The sequence below is a fragment of the Colletotrichum truncatum genome, assembly GCF_014235925.2.
Source record: "Colletotrichum truncatum strain CMES1059 chromosome Unknown Contig_0003, whole genome shotgun sequence".
Classification (NCBI taxonomy): Eukaryota; Fungi; Ascomycota; class Sordariomycetes; order Glomerellales; family Glomerellaceae; genus Colletotrichum; species Colletotrichum truncatum.
In genome coordinates this window covers 1,511,808-1,530,973 of record NW_027222400.1, presented here as the reverse complement: position 1 = coordinate 1,530,973, position 19,166 = coordinate 1,511,808, and the positions used below count along the sequence as shown (strand labels likewise).

At 52.8% G+C, this 19,166-nt stretch overlaps 2 protein-coding genes across 2 annotated transcripts; both read left to right on the top strand.

The window, feature by feature from the left end:
- Window positions 1-10,283: 10,283 nt before the first annotated feature.
- On the top strand, window positions 10,284-15,514 carry CTRU02_205292 (RhoGAP domain-containing protein; the record flags this gene model as incomplete). Its single annotated transcript, XM_036722590.1, has 3 exons — window positions 10,284-10,696; window positions 11,183-11,440; window positions 11,521-15,514. The coding sequence occupies 3 exons, from the start codon at window positions 10,284-10,286 to the stop codon at window positions 15,512-15,514; spliced, it is 4,665 nt and encodes a 1,554-aa protein (XP_036585487.1).
- Window positions 15,515-16,391: 877 nt separating this feature from the next.
- Window positions 16,392-19,166, top strand: CTRU02_205291 (fungal specific transcription factor; the record flags this gene model as incomplete). Its single annotated transcript, XM_036722589.2, has 2 exons — window positions 16,392-18,000; window positions 18,052-19,166. The coding sequence occupies 2 exons, from the start codon at window positions 16,392-16,394 to the stop codon at window positions 19,164-19,166; spliced, it is 2,724 nt and encodes a 907-aa protein (XP_036585486.2).

Below are 19,166 nucleotides of genomic sequence, written 5' to 3'. Positions count from 1 at the left end.
CTACACAAGAGTCTTCACTTGGCGCATTCTCCAGTCAAATGAAATAACACCCAACTCAGCACCTTACACCTTCATGAGCCATACAGTCACATCCCTCCCTCACAAAACCTCACCCCGCCCAGAGACCAACATCTTTCCAGATAGAGACCGTACTTGGCCTGTGATATGCAATACCGCGGCGATGCACGACAGGGAAAGTGAGTAAGTGACGATGTCCGCCCTATTTTTAAGACTGTCCCCATTCTCAGGGTCCTGATCTACCATGTGAGACAGAAACCCTGATCTAATCTGGCCAGGGGAGGTTACATTCCTCATCGCGGCACTCGCACAAAGGGCTCCTGGCCGCCGCGCCGCGCGCCATGCCACCGACCTCGGCCGTCAAAGTGAAGCTATCTTTAAGCTCTTGGCTGTTGGGAAGGGGGGTTCTGTTTCCGTTTTATTATTTTGCATGTCCCAGTTCTGTTTCTTGACGATTCTCCGCGTTATCCCAGGGACACTAACACACACCTGCAACGATCTGCTTGCCAAGATGGGGAAAAGCGAAGGGAAGGGGGAGAATGTTATAACATCGCGATCGAATTCTATATATAGATCTCGCACCCTGCCAAGATATCCCATATTGATTTTTTCCCCCCATTGCGAGTCTGGAGGGACACGATGAGAGTCAACGCATTTTTTTCTCGAGAAACATACAGAAGACACTCTTGTCCTTTTCTTTTTTTTTTCCATTCTCACCATATGTGTGCTAAACTGGTGTGCCAAACCGGTAACGCGCGCTCGGCGGTCCCACCGTCGTCGCCCACCAAAAACAGCTCCATCGCCAGCGAAGAATCTCACTCGGCATCCCCTCGAACCGCTTCGCTAGGTTCTCGATCATCTTCTCCGCCTCTCCATTCATACAAGTTACAGGGCGCTTGGTCTAGGGGTATGATTTTCGCTTCGCATCTTCGTTGGGATTCCACCAGCGATGCGCTCTGTGAAAGGTCGTGGGTTCAATTCCCACAGTGTCCAATGCTTTTTGCCACTCCGCAGTTTGATCTTTTTTTGCTTTTCCATTATGCTTTGCCATGAACAAACGTGTTGAGGTCATCCAAGTGCTTTCGGATGATTCAAAGCATCGCCTCGGGTTGGCAAACACCTACAAATTACGGGCTACTTGCTTCTATCGAGCCTGGGCATATTTTTTGCCCTCGGCGCCCGCCGAATTCCATTCCAGGAATCGAATCGCATCGAAGGAGCAAAATTCCCAAAAAAGAGGCAGCACGGCGGTGGATACCACTCGGCGGACTCGGGATCCGGCTCTCGCTGACAACCTACGGCGGCGGCGCCGAGGACAAGACAGAAACTGGGGCAGGACGCGTGGCCCTCTCATGAGTTGGTCGTGAGGTCACTTGACCCATCTCGAACCACATACAACAGCAAGCTAGACGATGTTTGGTCAATGGCATCTTGCAAGACGGCAACTGGGTGCCGTTTAGCGGTGTTGGTCATATTTGGCGCTTCGTAATCGCAAAAGACTGCATATACGGCCGACTGCAGCGGAGCCGCCCTGCTAGATGCCTTCTGCCATGAGATGCGCCTTGGCGACGCCGATTAGCCCGTCGTGATGTGTATAATGTGCTTGAACACCGTCTACAGCACTTCGCGAGCATCTCGGCATTTCGGTTCTGGAGTTTGTAGGCCGAATTGTGTCATAACTTTCTCATCTGTCGTCCTTCGGCTCCATCTCGCCTTTTCGGATGGCATGCCGGCCGACAACCCTCCTCATCATCCCGCATAGCCTTCCCGGAACGGCGCCCGTTAACGACGTGAGTGCTGACGGAGCTTGGGATTGCACGGTCCATGTTGGCTAATTGAGCTCGACCTTGAGATGGTACCCCCCCCCCCCCCCCCCCCCCCTCCCCTTTGATCCGTAAACAGGATGAGATCTCTTTGGTAGGGCTAAAGCAAATGTCGTCCTAAGGACATGAGGTGTTCCCAATCTGTAGAGGGATTAGCACGCGTTTGAGACGGTTCACATCATCGTCGGACTTGGGAGCTGCACGTCTCATGTGACGGGGGTTTAAGTCAAGGATAGTATGGCATGAGATTCGACATGAGATCTTGACCGACCTTGCTCCTTTTGGATAACCGCGATACTCGCACGATGGAGACGTCTCGATTATCAACTTTAACTCCTCCTGTCGTGTGGTTGTGGACTGCTTCGCATTGAACGAGAATGAGCACAGGGCATCTGCCACAGCCAGTGTGAACCTGACTCAACGAGCCTGCGACGCTGACAACTCGTGACAGCTTCAAAAAATCGAAAGAGAACATACTAGCGATTGCTGACCAGGGTTACTTACAACCCAACGAAGCCGGCAAATCCATAGCACTAACTGAAGGTCGCGAACCGGCACCGGCAGTCCATCTGAAGAAACCCTGACCCATCATCTCAACTCGTCGACACATGCCCGGGTAGCGATAGCTCCCCTCAACACATGGCCGTAGTGGCGTGGATGAGCAAGGTTCAAGGTCTACTGATGTGAGAGGTCTCCGTAATCCGTTCCAAGGAGTCGCTTCCGCTCCTTCTAAACCAATGCGCTGTGGTGGTGATGAAGCGAGGTGCCTGTGACGAAAAACCTCCGAAGAAATTGAGGACGCATCTGAAACACGTCCGCGACGCCGGCTCGAATTCAGGCTGCACATCAGCAGGCGGTCACCTGAGCGAGTAATTTCGTGTTTCACTGTATTTGCGGAATAGGCTGATGTCTAATTGGGCAATGGCCAAAGGCCCGGAATCTCAGCAACTGTGTAACTGTGTAGCATCTGATAAACCGTTGCCCAGGAGCCCCAACTCCCTCAAATGGATTCGTCCCAAAGTGATTTTTTGGACTCCGGGAAAATAAAGAGGACCAGCATGTCAGCCGTCTTCATAACCTCGATCCCATGACCTTGGAGTTGTTTATGGATCATATGCTGAAACCAGACGGTGAAGTTGAAAGAAGATGGTATCATGCCCATGAGAACAGTGCACACCCCGAGGAGGTCTAGGTTCCAGTCCAGACTTCTCACTGGTGTTAGACGGAAGAAAAGAAATGCGCTGCTGCCGGAATCCCCGTGCTAAAGAAAGTCGACAGTTACTCTCAGTTTGTTAGCCAGACAGGTCAAATTGCCAGCCTGTAGACGCGACGCAACTCTGTTTCTGTCCTCGCAAACAGGTTTAATTTTGTCGAAGAGCGGCTAAACGCTCTCTGGCTTGAGCTGACTCGATAATATGCTCCTGTACGTATGTATGGAACACAGATTTTCCTACTGTTGCTCTCAAGTAGTTCTCAAACGCGGTAATTGCCACTTGGTTATGTCAGACCTGTCGAGGTAGACAAGTGAAGGAGACTAAAAGAGTTCAGGTTGCAAAAAGTTGTATTGCGGCGGAAATCTGGCAAGATGCCAAATGGGTCATCGTGGTTTGAAAAGTTAATCAGAGCGAAGCTCAAGATGACACGCAAATATGTCAGACAAATAAGAACTGATGCAGATCTAAAGCGCTGTCTAAAGCTGTCTGTCGCAAGTGACGAGTTGAGTGGAGCTCAGGTGTAACAAACGCAACTGATATTTATTGATGTCGTTCATGAGCCACTGTGGCGTTACTTGGCGTCAAACAAAGCTCATAGCACTTGCATATTGTTTAATGTTTGTTGCTGAACGCAGCACATATGTTCGGGTTTCTAGACAGCTGACTTTGGCAGGGTGAAAGTCACCAGCCTCCCTTTACCACGTCCACAGCTTTAGATGATGTAGTGTTATGCATCGCCGACGGAACCCAAAGCTCCCGAGCCTTGGCCAAGCTCGCAAGCTTTGTTGGTAATGCAAGTCCGTATGGAATAGACGACCTAGCACCACAGCTGTCCATTTCAGTCTCATGATCATCACGAAATGCCTTTCCATTTTTTTTTTGTCGCTCCGTGTCTCTTCCCGTCGATCACATTCGCTCCGGGCAGTTCTTACCAAGGGTCCGCCACCCTGTTTCTGCTGACTGAGAAGAGGACTTTTGCCAATCTCCCTTGTAATACGGATATATGGCGCGGAACTCCTCCTGTCTTTCTCAGGGTCCAAGTCCCTGCTTCGAAATGAAGATTGATTGGCTGACTAGGTCGATCTAAGCACTTGGCTTCTGAGGCGTCAGGCAGGCACAGGCCACCATTGATAATGCCTATTGCCAGGGTCTTGTAAAGTTCGTCGGTTGTCGCGTCTCATGGCATTCGTCAAGGTAAGCCAAGTCGATCCTCCTGCCAGTTTCCTGTCAGGACGTTGTATCAATGGACTGGTGGGTGATATGATGGCATTGGGAGGTCAAGGGCAGACTCACGTTCTGGTCAATAGAGTTCATTTCCAAGGGCACCTTGAGTGGCGTTCGAACACTCCTGTTTGTGGCTCTACTAGTACTAGTATTACATTACATTCGAGGCCGCAAAAAAAAAAAAAAGAGTCGATGGAAATTACCTGATCCACAAGCAACCAGGATCCAGGTCCAGCGAGCGCCGAGACGCTACGGAAGAAAGCGACACTGAAGAAGGATCTTCCTAGCAGTTTGCATCATTCGCCGTGAATCCGGTGGGTATCTACTGTCCGGCGCCAGTCGAATTAGTTGCAGCGAAAAAGAACCGTTGCTGTGCGTTTAAATTGCCTTCCCGTGATGTTCAGAATCTGCTTCCTCTATGGAACGTCCCGCTTTCTTCAGTATCATCGGCATGCAATTCGACGATCCTACCAGTGATCAGTGGTTACTCCAATGTCGATTGCTCGCGACGAGACCGGAGCATGTCTCCGAATGGGGAAGTAAATGTTCCTTTGCGCCCGCGAGCCCCTTGACGAAGCCTCAATTTCCTGACTTAAAGTCGGGGAGCCGGTCACCGTGCGGGGCTGCTGATTCGTAAACTCTGGTTGGCTGGTTTATCGCATTTGATAGCACTCGAGTGATCACTGTGTCAAAAAAGCAAGTTTGTCGGTAGCATTGAAAGTACCCTCGGATGCGGTGAATTTGGAAGCAGTCGATGGGGAGCAACGACTGTCACACCGCTCTTGCGTGGCATAAGGGTTACCGTACTGGAGGGTGGACCGCAGCAGTTTGATTGGTCTGCTGACCCTAAGAAAAACAGCGTTGAAGGCTACCATTCCCTTCCTGTCCCATAACATGACAGGTCGGTGACGATTTCTATGAATGCCGCCCAAAATCGTACTCTCGACCCGCATTGGCTTGCCTCTATGCTGGTCATAATAAACGTCCGACGTTGCAAATCCTATTTTCTCATCAGTGGTAGAAAGCTGGTTGAAGGATCTCTTGTATCTAGGCATAGGCGAGGCCATTTATTTGTGTTGTGGAGTTGTCCTGCGTATGCTGGTGTCCAAGTCTACCTCACCTCATCTTTTAGCTGAAGTCGGCTCTCAGTCTGCTCGAGTCATAGCCAACAGTCTAGTCAGCCACATTTCGTGGCATCATGGAAACGATTCCTGGGTCCTGAGAGATGCAGTTCATGCATGCTGTTGAACATGAATGGTTGATTGGGGAGAAACGACTGTCAAAGCGTCAATTTCCAGGAGGACGGCGGTAGAGAATCCCGGGCGGGAAGGTTTCGTGGTTGTTTCCCCAGGCGCTCGGGTCGGAGCCGAAGGATGACATGACACAGATAGCTAGAAATATGAGAGCGCTGGTACCTCCAAAGGCTTTGATGGAGGAGGCTGGAGAAACCTGCGAAGGTTGTTGGCCAGCCACGGAATTCCTGTTTCGCTGACGAACAAGATCGAATCTATCTGTGAGGATATTTCTAATAGAGATCAGACCAAGCACACTGTTCCATCGGAATCTTAATCTTCCTCTGTCATGCCCACGCCTGACTGTGTGTATATGAACTGTTGTCCGCCTTACGCTCAAGCCCTTAAGGTTCGTACCGAATGCTGCCGTCTCATTAACTTCGTTCTTCAATAGAAAACTACCGGTGCCGCACGGAGAGTTGATCTCCGTGCGGCACAGCGGTTAGTCTAGGAAACGCAATAGAATAATTAAAAGACGTGGCTTTACTGTGTAGACGCAAACGCAATGCTTGGCTTGCCTAGGAGTTAATCGATGGAGCCTGTCGCCCAAGCCTGCCAAGGCGATTATCATGGGGAAGGTAGGACAGATGCTGGGAATAAGGGGTTTGTGTGTGTACCCTTACGACTCAGAGTCGGTGGCAATGGTGCATTTCTGAGGGGAGTTGACCGTCGTTACATACAGCTGCAGACGGGATTGCTTCAGTGTAGCGGCACGTTCGAGAGGCCAGTGAGAAGAATTTGATAGTTTATGTTTTGTTTCTCTCTGCGAGAAAGTCATCTCACATCTGTTGGTCTTTTCTTTGGCATTAATCGACATTCAAGCGGTCCATTGCTCGACCGACTTTGGCTGGCCCTTTGGATGGGCATGCATTTTGTGACGGATATGCCGGTACCTGCAGATGTTGCGTCGCCTCCTGCAGGAGACATGACTAGACTATGCTATTCGTGGCATTGATTATACGAGAAGCCTCACACCTATCTTAAAGGCATCTAAATAGGTAGATTTGATAGATCAGGAGAGTCCAGGTGAGCGCGACGCTGGGCGACGTGGCATAGAGGGTTCGAACCACCTGTTCAGGCTCCAGGACGGTTGACAGGTGACACGAGATGCAGAGATGCCCAGGCGACGGTGTTATTGTGAGGCCCATGTGGGGGGAGCGAAGATTGACACGTTGTACGGCCGAGCTGTGAATAGCATGGCAAATGCGATGGAGAATGGAGAGCCTCAGGGGGACAAATTTCTGTCGGCATCCCGTTCCAAGTATCCACCATTGTCTTTCATGACGGGCAGCTTCCATCCTAGTGCAGCTGATCGCTTTGGCCATTCTTTGTTCCCAGCCCTGGCCGCGATGAGGGGCTAGAAGAACGTGGGACTCTTAGTGTCTGAAAGAGGAAAAAATGACATGGATTGCTAAGCAAGCAACGACCCCAGCCCAGAGATTAATTCAGGCCCGAGGTCGTGGCGTTAAGAATCTGGGGTGCGAGAGCGGCCCACAGCATCCGGTCATTGATGCGCACAGGCGGAAAGTTGTTCAGTGTTCAGTGAGGTACATCGTTATTTGGCTTGACATACCTTCGAGGGATAGCGAGGCCAGGCGGCGGTATCATTAGCATCCTGTTGAATGGGAAACCAGAGTGGTAGAACGGCAGGTGTGCCTAGAAACCCTACAGTGGAATGAGATAATAAATTGGCCAGTGACATGGTCCTTGTCCAGTATCTCGGTCCGAAGCGTTTCGAGCAAGCCGATGTTTCGGGAGAGCAGGAATAATGTCGAGCCTACTATATAGTATGTATCGCATTTCAGTGGTAACGCCTAGCTTTATGGTGACTTGGTAGGCGGAGGGATGTGTAGCGTAATGCAATGTCGAATGTGTTGCGTTTCATTGGATGCTTTTGGGGAGAAAAGGTAATCGGTCTCCGGGAGTTGGAGTAAGACTATCAGCACGAGCGGGAGTGACGGGTAACGACGGGCGCGAGGACGAAAACGAGAGTCGAGGGGGCATGGCAGAGACAATTAGCATGCCTGGACTGTGAATCACCCCACCGCGTGATAAGATACGTTGGGAAGAAGGGGGAGGAGTTTTCGTGTGGATGTTTTGACCGCTGGTACACGTGGCTGACGTGAGAGGGAGAGAGAGAAGTTATGCAGAAGGATGCAGACCCGGGATCCGGAATTGTTTCTTGTGATGCAGCAGTATTCAAATCGGTCGACAACTGAAATGGAATTGTCGTTATCATTTGGTTGTGGGAGGCTGTATCATTGGTGGTATCGAGGAAAGCGCCACCAAGGCAAGAAAAACAGCCGCAGCAGGTCTGCAGTAAGCACTTTCCCTGAATTGCTGGAAACCCGAAAGAAAGGAAAGAGTGCTCAGTGCAGCAGTAGCCTATCCATAGGTATTGTCTGAGCCCCCCTCTACTGGCATCTTAGAAAATAGGGAACAAGGAGCATGGAGCAGGGAACAGGGGATGACGGGTGGCTATGTAGATCCTTAAGGGAAATGTTATGGAAGAGTACAAGATGCCACGCTAGACCGTCATCCCACGATTCTAAAGAGGGCCCGTCGCGTTAGCACCTGCTGGAGACAGCCTTCAGAGTTTCGCCAGTGCAAATGGCTGGACCCAATCCCCCTTCCCACGTTTGGTTCCTGAGAAAGGCCAGGCTTCTTTTCGACTGACCGCCCTGGGAAATTGGCCTGCCCCCCTAAGGTGCCTTACGCTTAAGCTTGTCCCTGTCTGCGGCTGGGCATGCTAAGATACCGGGCCTGGGTAGTATCCGCCCCGCTCCATGCCTGCGAGAGAGCTTGGGTCAGTTGACGAAGCCGAGATACGTCGCCCGTTAGTACCTCAACCACTATCAATGTCTCCCTCAATTCTCACCAATGTTTGGATCGAGTCCATGGCTTCGCTATTAGTGCAATTTGTAAGACCTCTGCGAAATGGGGGTACACGCCCCCCTATTGTTTTTTATGCTCCCCCCCTAACAACAAAGACGAAGAAAGAAGTGGAAGTCACTCCGGGCTAAAATGGCGGAAAGGAGGAGTCTACGACATTAGGTATAGGCAAGGGAAAAAAACAACAATAACAATACAACAGTTTTGGGGATTCGCAAATGAAGGGAAGGTCAATGCTACGCCTGTATCCTGTCTCGTTGCCAAATCTTTGCCTCTGACGTTGAAGCGCAGTGGTGTGCGTCAAATCAACTCCCCTCAATCTCACTTTCGTGTCTCCCCTGGCCTGACCCAGAAACGGCCTGCCCAGCGACCAGCGACCAGGTACCACAAATTCCATATTGAGCTGCAGGACCTGCAGCCCTCTCTTTTCGGCACCAATCTTGCAGCGGCAGATACAGGAGACAAGCAGTTCGAATCCACACACACTCACACAAACTCGTACCAGCACCCACAACTCTCCTGCAACCCATCCCGAACCCACGTACGGGTACCCTGTCTTCACCGTCTCTGAGCGCCTTACAAGCATCTCTGCCGACTGACAGCGACGGCGACAACGCATCCACGACTACGGCACCACACACCACCGCCAGAGTAAACTTCGCATACACACCCAGGCCTCAACCAACTCATCCTACCCCTGGCACCCCGTTTGCCTCCAGATGTACGATCCTGCTCGGGCTTTTGCGCCTACTCCAGCTCCAACTCCATCTCCAGCTTCATGCCCTTGTCCTACAGCTTCTCGCCCGTTGTCGCCGCCGCTTGTGTTGCTTCTTGACGCTTGATATGGACGGCAATTGACTGAGCTACATTTTAGTTGTTCATCGAAGAATCAGAATATAGCACGGCTTGATTCGTAACTCACGGAGAGCTGCTACAAGCACGACTCACTCTTAATTGGTGGTTTCTCGAAAAAGGCAACTGAGAAGAAACTCAGGGGTACCATCCACCAACAACTCCAACTAGGTAGCCTGTAAAAGGTGTGCCGTGGGTATTTGCATTTTGCATTATTGTCACCAAACCTACGCCGGCCACACCACATACACCTCCGTTTATCAACATAGCCAACATCCCCGGCCTCACCCCGTCTATTGTCTGTCAGACAATCAAACTGCCTCTTGCTAGGCCAAAAAACCTAGCCATTCAATAGCCCTCGATTGCTCGTTACACACATACACACACCTATTTTCTACGGGCTCCTGTCTCAGTCAGGTCCAACTTCACACATTCTTCCCTCAAAGCAGGACGGTCCCTACCTCCCTTGTAGGACGCCCATTCATCTCATCTAATCCGCTTTGGCCAGACTCGATACAAGCTTTCTCTTCTCTTCTACCTCAACTCGCCTCGCTCTATCGATCCCTCTGCACCTGCAACCATTGACTGCAACTTGAGCTGTACCGAGCCCACGCACAAGCACCACATTGCTTCACGGCTAGCCGTCTGCTCAACATCACATTACATCACATCACATTGCCTCCCGGACAGGTAGACTGTGCGGCCTGTTGTGCAGGGAAGACGCCTGGCTCCAGGCCCCATCCGTACCGTCCGTCCATTTCCTGGGCCCTTACGTTCGCTCGCTCCCGAGAAAACAAAAATAAAATATACGCACACGCAAAAAAGAGGCCGGTGTAATATATGCAACGGCAGTCAGGGTCATCCAGGCATCTCGAAACCTCTGCAAGGTTGTCCTGCGTTAAGCTCTGACCCTGCACACCCCCCCAGTTGGGCCGCCGGCCAGTTGTCTACCCGTCGCATTGCCCACCATGTCGCAGCTTGCGCTCCAGACTCGGAGTGCCCAGGGCTCTACTTCAGATTTTGGTCCTCCTGCTGCTGATGCTGGTTTGACGGATGCTTCTGCGACGGCGACTGGCACTGGCGCCACTGGAACTCCATCTGGTACAGGCAATGCATCTGCTTCCGTTGCCGGTGCTCCTCCTCAAATTCTGCATACTCGCCTCCCTCCTCACCAAAAACGTCCTCTCCATCGGCTTCAAGTTGCAGGTGCCTCCCCCGACTCCTCCTCCTCCTCCTCCCAGGATAGCCCCACGACAGGCTTCTTGATCCCGGCTTCCGATCCTGCAGGCATTATTAGCATCAGCACCACTACAACCACTGCTGCCAGTCACTCTTACGGCACCACTATTGTGACAAGCCCTCTTCTTACTCCATCTCCAAGGTACGTCCCACTGCCTCCACTTCACTGCTTACCAAAGAAGATTTGGTCCACTCTTTGCGCTGCTCTGCTCTGCTCTTGTGTTCTTGTGTGTGCGCGTGGTTGGCTATCTGCTCTGCATTTGCGTCTGCATCTTGCTTTTTCTCACTGGTGCTTCTTCCCCTTGACCCTACCTTACCTTTTACAACCTTGAACTTCCCACGCCCGCCAGACAAAAAGTCCTGCGAGTCGCTCACCCACCCACCTTCACGGCCTTTTCCCCCAACCAGTGCCGGAACCAGAGCGAGAAGAGTCTCTGTTCCTGGGCCCCTGGCTTCCGAGGATATCGTGTGCTCGTCTTGGCAGCTACTCGACTACTTGACTCTTTGCTTTACGCCAACTTTGTTGTCTTCCTTGTCTGCCATACTTCGTGCCGTTATTTTGTGGGACCCAAAGTTCACGACGCTGGCCGGGGCAGCACAATAAACTGATACCCTCCTCGCCTTTTAGATCTCCTCGCCGCCTGATACCCAGCCCTCTTCACGAGAGTACCGCAGTCTCTTCGCCGACAAGCCCCTTTTCGGCGACGTCCTCTTCCTTCTTTTCTTCCTTGGACAGATTCCCACTGCCGCACTCCAAGACAATACCTGACATTATAACTACGCCAACCGACGATCTACGCTCGCCTGTCGACCTTCTAGGGGAACCGCAGACATATTATCAAAGTGACTCGTCCAGCTCTTCAACGTCCGAACATATTGCACAACGGTATGTGTGCAGTTTCGTTCTTTTCTTCTGACTCGACGCCCCATCTGGCCACACGTAGCGCAGCTGACAAACGAACACAGCAGACCGAGAATATCACCGCTCCCTTCGAATGATAATCGCAGCGCTTCCGAACCCGTCCTGATTTCGAGGCCTTCCACAGGCCCGCCCCGATCTCCAATGTCTACCTCCGGAGGCTCGGCCGCTGCCTCACGGGGCAACCCGAGCAAGGGTGCGCCACGAAATTCTTCAATGGACTCTGCTATCTCCGCCATTTCCACCAAATCTCAGTCCCTGAAAGGCGCTACCTCCAGCCAGTCTGATACCACAGATATCGCCGCGCTGATCAAGACGGCGGGGAGTCCGGAGGCAGTTATTCAGTATCTTTTGAAAGAAAAGCACTCCCAATCGCAACAAAATGCGCAGCTATGGCGTCTCGTCGACAAGCAAAGGGCTATGATTTTGGGCCTCAATAAGGACCTCGAGCGGGCGCTGAAAGACAAGGAAAAATACCGAAAGAAGTTGAAAGAGGTCGTTTCGGTCCCTGAAACGACGGGAGCTGACGGCTCTAAAACTGGTAGCAAAGTCATGAAAATGCCTGTGAGCAAAGGGATACCGACTGTCGACATCAGCGCGCCCAAAGAACGTCAGGTTGTGGCGCCAGACTCACCGACGTTGGATTCCGATAGTCAAAAACACTCACCTGTGGATATGGCAATGGCACCTTACCCGATCACTCCGCCAGCAGATCAGCCAAATGGGCCCCCGTCAGCAGTCGGGGAACTACTCGATCCATCACACGAAATGCCAAAAGCTCACGAGCACGCATATGATCGATTCAACCATGATGCAGAAGAGCAGGCTGCGGAAACAGTGCGGAGGGAACTTGAGGCAAACCAGCTGGTGGACCTCCCTCTAAACGCATCTCTCGCACCATCTCGAAGCCTACCGAGCCAGCCACCAAGCGCTCCTCCCCCGAGACCACCGAGAGCAGCCGATTCGACGACTGAAGAAGGGCTCTCACAGTTTCCTGTGCCACCCCCACGCAAGCCCCCGCCAGCTCCGTTGCAACTTCAGAACAAGATTCAACCTGGTGCGGAAGAGGAGGAGAGTGACACCGACTTTGACGACATTTTGGAGGTTGCCGAAATCGTCTCCGAGTCGCGCGGGCGACGAAGGACTCGTGAGGAAGATGACCGTGATAGGGAGGTCCTGGCCCAACAGGAGGCCGAGAGGAGAAGCCTATCCAAGAAGAGCAAATCACATAACCAGGCTGAGTCACCAACTGAGGCCATCCCCATGGCAGCCACGGAATTGCCCCCCAGTCCGCCAAAACGAATGCACCGAGAAAATGCCCCTGCTTCTCTGGCGAGCGTTCTCAGACCCGATGCCCTTGACGCTCCGCTTTTGAGTCCTGGACTGCCGTCCAGCCCGCGCCCGCTAGGTATACCGGTGGACAGCCCTGCGGCACCTTTGTCGCCGCGTCCCCCTCGCCAACCGATACCTCTCCCCCCCGGCCATTCTCTCCAAACGCCGGTACCCGCTGAACCCCTAGTCTTGACGAGCCCCCAACCACTCAACATCGTGAAGAAGAGTGGCGATTCGCATAGCGAAAAGAGCCGCATGAGTCCCACCGAGCGCGGCGACCCTAGCCGCATCTTTAAGGGCTTTGTAACCGAAGAGTACCCTGACTTGCTGCTCTCACCTAATGTTCTGCCAACGATCAGGGTCAAGGTTGCGTCTTCACGTATGAAACCGTCACGAGCAAGCTTGATTTCCTTGACGCAGCTGGAAGAAGATCCTGTTTTCACTCTAGCCATCTTTTCTCGATCTGATTCCGGAGAACTTTGGCGAGTCGAGAAGGATTCAGCCTCGCTTGCGAAGCTGGATCAAAGATTGAAGCAGTGTTCAGCTTTCACTGCGAAGACGCCAGAGAGATCTCTCTTCAGTGGGCATGCGCCTGCTAAGTTGGACGCACGACGAGTAGCATTGGACCAGTACTTGGAAGAGCTTTTGGAAACGCCCTTAGACACTGCAAGCGCCTTGGAGCTCTGCAAGTATCTTTCAACTCACACGCTGCCTCCTAATTCAGATGACGCTGGCTCCATGGAGACCATGGTTGAGGCTAAGGCCAAATCAGGACCCGGCGGTCGCCCTTACAGAACTGGATATCTCACCAAGCGAGGCAAGAACTTTGGGGGCTGGAAGGCGCGCTTCTTCATCCTTGATGGCCCTCATCTGAAATACTACGAGACGCCAGGCGGTGCTCACCTCGGTACAATCAAACTGCCCAGCGCACAAATCGGCAAGCAGTCACAGAACAACGAGAACCAGTCACCGCAGCAATCTACGACCTCGGACGACGCCGACAACCAATATCGGCACGCCTTCCTTATTCTAGAACCCAAGAAGAAAGACTCTAGCAGTCACGTCAAACACGTTCTCTGTGCTGAGAGTGACCGGGAAAGAGACCAGTGGGTCGATGCATTACTTCGGTGGATCGACTACAAGGACCCTGAAGAGGAGGGAAACCACGCCGCGAAGCAGCATGCACATGAACGCCAAGCTTCTGCCGCTGCCGAACGCGCCGATAAGAAGAAGCAGCGTTACAAGAAGACGGCTTCGCACCACCAACCAACCGAATCAGAGAGTCTCATAGGTGTTCGCTACGACTCCATGTCACAGGGTGATCTCCCCCAGCACGGAGCACCAGTACGGCCAAGAGGCCCCGGTCCAATTCCAGATAATGGCCATCACGCGGAAGCAATGACAATGTCCTCGCAGCCGTCGATGATGATTTCAGCGCCGAGAGATATGCAAGTCATTGCCGACTCGGCTCAATGGGGAAACAAACCAGGACTCGGTGTTCCTGTCAGCGAGGAGAAGAAATTGAAGAAACGCAGCTTCTTTGGATTTGGACCCAAGACAAGATCGTCGTCGGATGGTCAGGATTCCTTGTTTGGTGGAAGCGAAGGCGGATCATCAACCCCTCCTCAAGGCGGCTACGCAGGACCCATACGTCAGGCCTTTGGAGCCCCATTAGCAGAGGCGGTGCGCTACAACCACCCAACCGATGTAAATGTGCCACTTCCTGCTGTCGTTTACAGATGCATCCAATATTTGGATGCCAAGAATGCCATTCTCGAAGAGGGCATCTTCCGTCTGAGCGGCTCAAACGTCGTCATCAAGCAGCTCCGTGAGAGATTCAACACTGAGGGCGACGTTAATTTGGTTACGGACGAGACTTACTATGATATCCATGCTGTTGCTTCCTTGTTGAAGCTGTACCTACGCGAACTGCCAACGACCATACTTACTAGGGATCTTCATCTTGAGTTTTTGGCAGTCACTGAGATGTCCGGGCTGAAGGAGAAAATCCTCGCTCTCTCTGAGCTGGTTCTAAGGCTACCTCAAGCTAACGCCACGCTGTTGAAGTATCTTATTGCCTTCCTGATCAAGATTATCAATAACGCCGACATTAACAAAATGACGGTTCGCAATGTGGGCATCGTGTTCTCGCCAACATTGAACATACCGGCCCCTGTGTTTGCCATGCTCTTGCAGAATTATTCAGGGATTTTTGGCCTTGAGCCCGAAGAATATGAACTACCGTCGTCCTTCGACGGAGAATCGGGACGCGAGAGATCTGGCTCGTTGCCCAGCATGGCCAGTGGGCTCCCTAGCCGGCCCTCATTTGACCCGCAGCAGGCGCGACCCTCTACCTCTGCAGGATCAAGCCAGTCACCTCACCGGCAAAGACTCTTGGAGGCCATGACAGGCCAGCAACGATCTGGTGGCACCCCTCCTCCACTTCTTCAAGAACTGCACAGCGCTCGATCTTCGCCCACTCCACCACCGAATTATCCTGTTTCTCGTACCACAGCCTATGAGCCGCAGTACATGCCACAAGGGTACGAGACGAACGGTTACCATGGCGTAGCTCGGGGCTACGACAATGGATCTTCTGGTTATGACCAGCAACATAAACGTCGAGAAAGCGCCATCTTCATGGGCAACGTGATGGGCCTAAACCCTCAAAGCTCCAAGAGCCGACTACGAGAGGAGACTCGATTCTAGGCTTGCAATCATTCTCAACAATCTGCTCTGCCCTGCACCATTCTTCCACGACATACCCACTCGTTTATACGCAGCGTTGATACCATGCCTTGCATTTTCTCATTTCTAGTTTCGTTACATACCTGAACCCGCATGGGCGCGGACGACATAATGGCGCCAATATACCCGAACATACCACCCGATTTCGGACCGGCGCCGAGAGCACCACTACTTTCTAATATCGATCGCTACTTTCGGATGTGTAGCAGTTTTTTGTCACCTTTCTTTTTTCATGCAATTTAGCAACGAGCCTTAGTGTCGTACAGACCAGGCACTAATGGGGGAAGACAGGGCTTAACTGGGGACCAAGGTGCATGAGCGGATGACTTCACGGGACAAAATTGTATCATAAGGAGCCAGACGATTTAGTCTTGTTTCTGAAGGTAGTTGTCCGATCGGCAGATGTCTGTGGTTCATTGTGATCTTTCCGGGCTCTAGCATGGCGTTGAAGGTACTGAACTGGAGCCGACAGTTCATCTTGTGATTTTGGGTTTCGCTCGCGATTGGGAGCAGCACAGCACAGCATTTTTTTTTTTTTGGAAAGTCGGTTTAGTTTTGGAAAATATAAATCTATCAATTTTGATGAACAGCTTTATCATAAGTTGAATGTACATTTATTCGGTCTCCACGGACCATAATGTCATAGGCGCGCGCCGAAAGTGGATCGCTTAGCTCATGCCGGGTGCTGACTAATGATTATCAGTGCATCGGGAGTATCGGCACTCTGCATGCCGCGTCAACTCAGCGAATGTCGGCAAGTAGGATCGCCGCACTTCCGTCCCCCGATCATCCGATAGCTATTGCTTCAGCAATTTTGCCCAACCTGCGCCGCAACACGATGGATCACGGCGCGTCGGTTCTCGACCCTGCACTAAGAGGTGCTGAGTTGCCCAGCAACGGTCAGAGCGGCGTGAGTGGCACTGCCGCTGCCGCGACGCACGACAATGCAGCTGCAGCTGCTGCAACGGCACCTAGACGAAACGGCGCCGAGGAACAGGGACAGGGACATCTTGACGCCTCAGCCGCTGGGACGCCTGAGACCCCTCTTTCGGCGCATGGGGGCGGAAGTGGTGGCGGCGAGACACCCCAGAACGATGGACTTCTACACGGCGCAAACCTGGACGACCCTAAACGACCAAGGGCCTGCGAGGCTTGTCGCGGACTGAAGGTGCGGTGCGAGCCGGATCCGAACGATGCGGAGGGGCCGTGTAAGCGATGCAAAAAGGCAGGGCGCAATTGTGTCGTGACGATGCCGACGAGGAAAAGACAGAAGAAGACAGATAGTCGGGTTGCGGAGCTCGAGAAGAAGATTGATGCGCTCACGGCGAGTTTACAGGCGCGCGGGACATCGGCGACTGCGACAACGGCCGCCTCTGCCGCGACGCCTCCCGCGCCCGGGAGTGCAAGGGAAGAGACTCCTTTCCAGAAGAGGTGGGGGGACCACGGCATGGCTAGGGCTTGGCCTTCTCACGGGTCTGATATTGCACCTGGGACATCTGAAAGTGACGCAACGCCGTACGACCCGCTGGCACCCTCTACGTCAGGGCAGAAGAGAAAGTTCAGCGAAAGGGGGGATACACCTACTGAGATTCCGGAGCCGAGCAGGCCAGCTCCGCCAATACAGATGGGAGCTGATTACGCCGACGTCGTGGAGAGGGGAATCCTCAGCGCGGAGAAATCTTTGGAGCTGTTCGAGCGGTATAAGACGCACATGATGCCCCATATGCCGGCTGTGGTATTTCCACCAGGCACAAAGGGGGATGAGCTGCGGAAATCGAAACCGCTTTTATTTCTTGCCATCATGTCTGCGGCATCGTCCGAGAGCCCCAATGTGCAACGCCGTCTTGTGAAGGAGCTAATGCAGATATTCGCGGAGAAGATAATCATTACCGGAGAAAAGAGCCTGGAGATTGTACAGGCGCTGCAGGTTGCTGTGATTTGGTACTGGCCGCCGGAGCACTTTGAGGAACTCAAATTCTATCAGCTTGTTCACATCAGCGCGGTAATGGCGCTGGATATCGGACTTGGAAGGAGAACCGGGGGAAGAAAGGTACAGGTTCCGTACCAATTTAGAAATCACCCTTTCAAGAGAGCACCGCCGCCGGATCCGACAACCCTGGAGTGCCGGCGTGCGTGGCTGGCTTCGTATTTCCTCGCGGCCAATACGAGCATGGCTTTACACCGGCCGAATCTGGTGCGGTGGACTTCGTTTATGGCTGAATCGATGGAGGTGTTGCAGACTTCGGCGGACGCCGCCCCGACCGATAAGTACTTTTGTCACCTGGTTTGGACGCATCGGCTTGCAGAAGAGGTGGGTGTTCAGTTCGCGATGGACGACCCGGCCATTGTGCCGAGTATCACAGATTCGAGAACGCAGTATTCTCTCCGTATGCTTGAAAGGGATTTGGAAAAGTATAGCACCTCGGTGCCAAAAGATGAGATGGGACGTATGTTTCCACCTCCTCCCAATTTGGGAAACAATGGCTAACGCGAGACAGCAACTCTACGAATGTCATTCCACGTCCTCTCACTATACATGCACGAGATAGCGCTACATACACAGCTTGACGACATCCGCCCGCCGTTTGACACCGCCACCTTGAAAGACGGCATGCTTCCTAATCTTGCACTCACAACCTCACACGTCAACGCCCTCTCGGCGTGTCTCTCCGCTATAGACGGCATCTTTGAAGCTTTCCTTTCTATGAACGTTACCAGCATTCGCTGCTTACCGGTATTCAACTTCGTGCGCGTTGCCTACGCCGTCGTCGTGCTCATAAAAATGTATTTCTCCGCCACTGCCCCTGGCTCGGAGCTGGGCAAGGTCATCGACAAGGACAACATGAAGGTGGAATACTATCTCGATGCCTTGCTTGAGAAGTTCCGTGCCGCCGCGTCCGACGATAGAAGCCGGCCTGCTGCCAAATTTTTGGTGGTTCTGGTGATGTTACGCAGCTGGTTTTTGAAGCAGAGCAAGGCTGCCCTTGGAGGACCGCCTCCTGAAGGCGCTCTCAGGGGCGTCTCTGTACATTCTCGGGATTCGGCTCCCACTTCACGGTTGCCGGAAACCACAATCGCGGAGGGCCAAAGGCCGACATACCAACAACCCACGCCTACAATGCAAAGTTTCCCCGCGGCCAATACCCCCCTTCATCTCCTCTCAGAAATTGCCACTAATGACCGGTCCGCAAACCAGTCTACATCAAATATTCTCTGGAACCCGACGCCTTCCCGGCAGCAGTTCATATACGATCCATCCGTTGTCACAACCACGTCGCCGATGGACGGGGGACCGGACACGGGGAGCAGCGAGGCCGCGGGTATCGACACTAACAATATCAACAATAACAACAACAGCAACGCGAACAGCAGCACTGGCTGGATGCCACCCGTCTGGGCCGGCGATTTACAGGACATGGGCTTTGATATGGGCCTAGCCGACGGGTTATCGCTCGAGGAAATCACCACCGGGTTCGGAGCGAGCCCCGGAAGCCTGAGCAACGGAATGCGGTACGTCATGGCGCAGGACCCGTGGCTCAGCGGACTAGGCGGGCTCAATGACATGTTTGAGGGGATGCCAGGCGGTGGTGGGCCCCCAATGTTTCCTATGTGA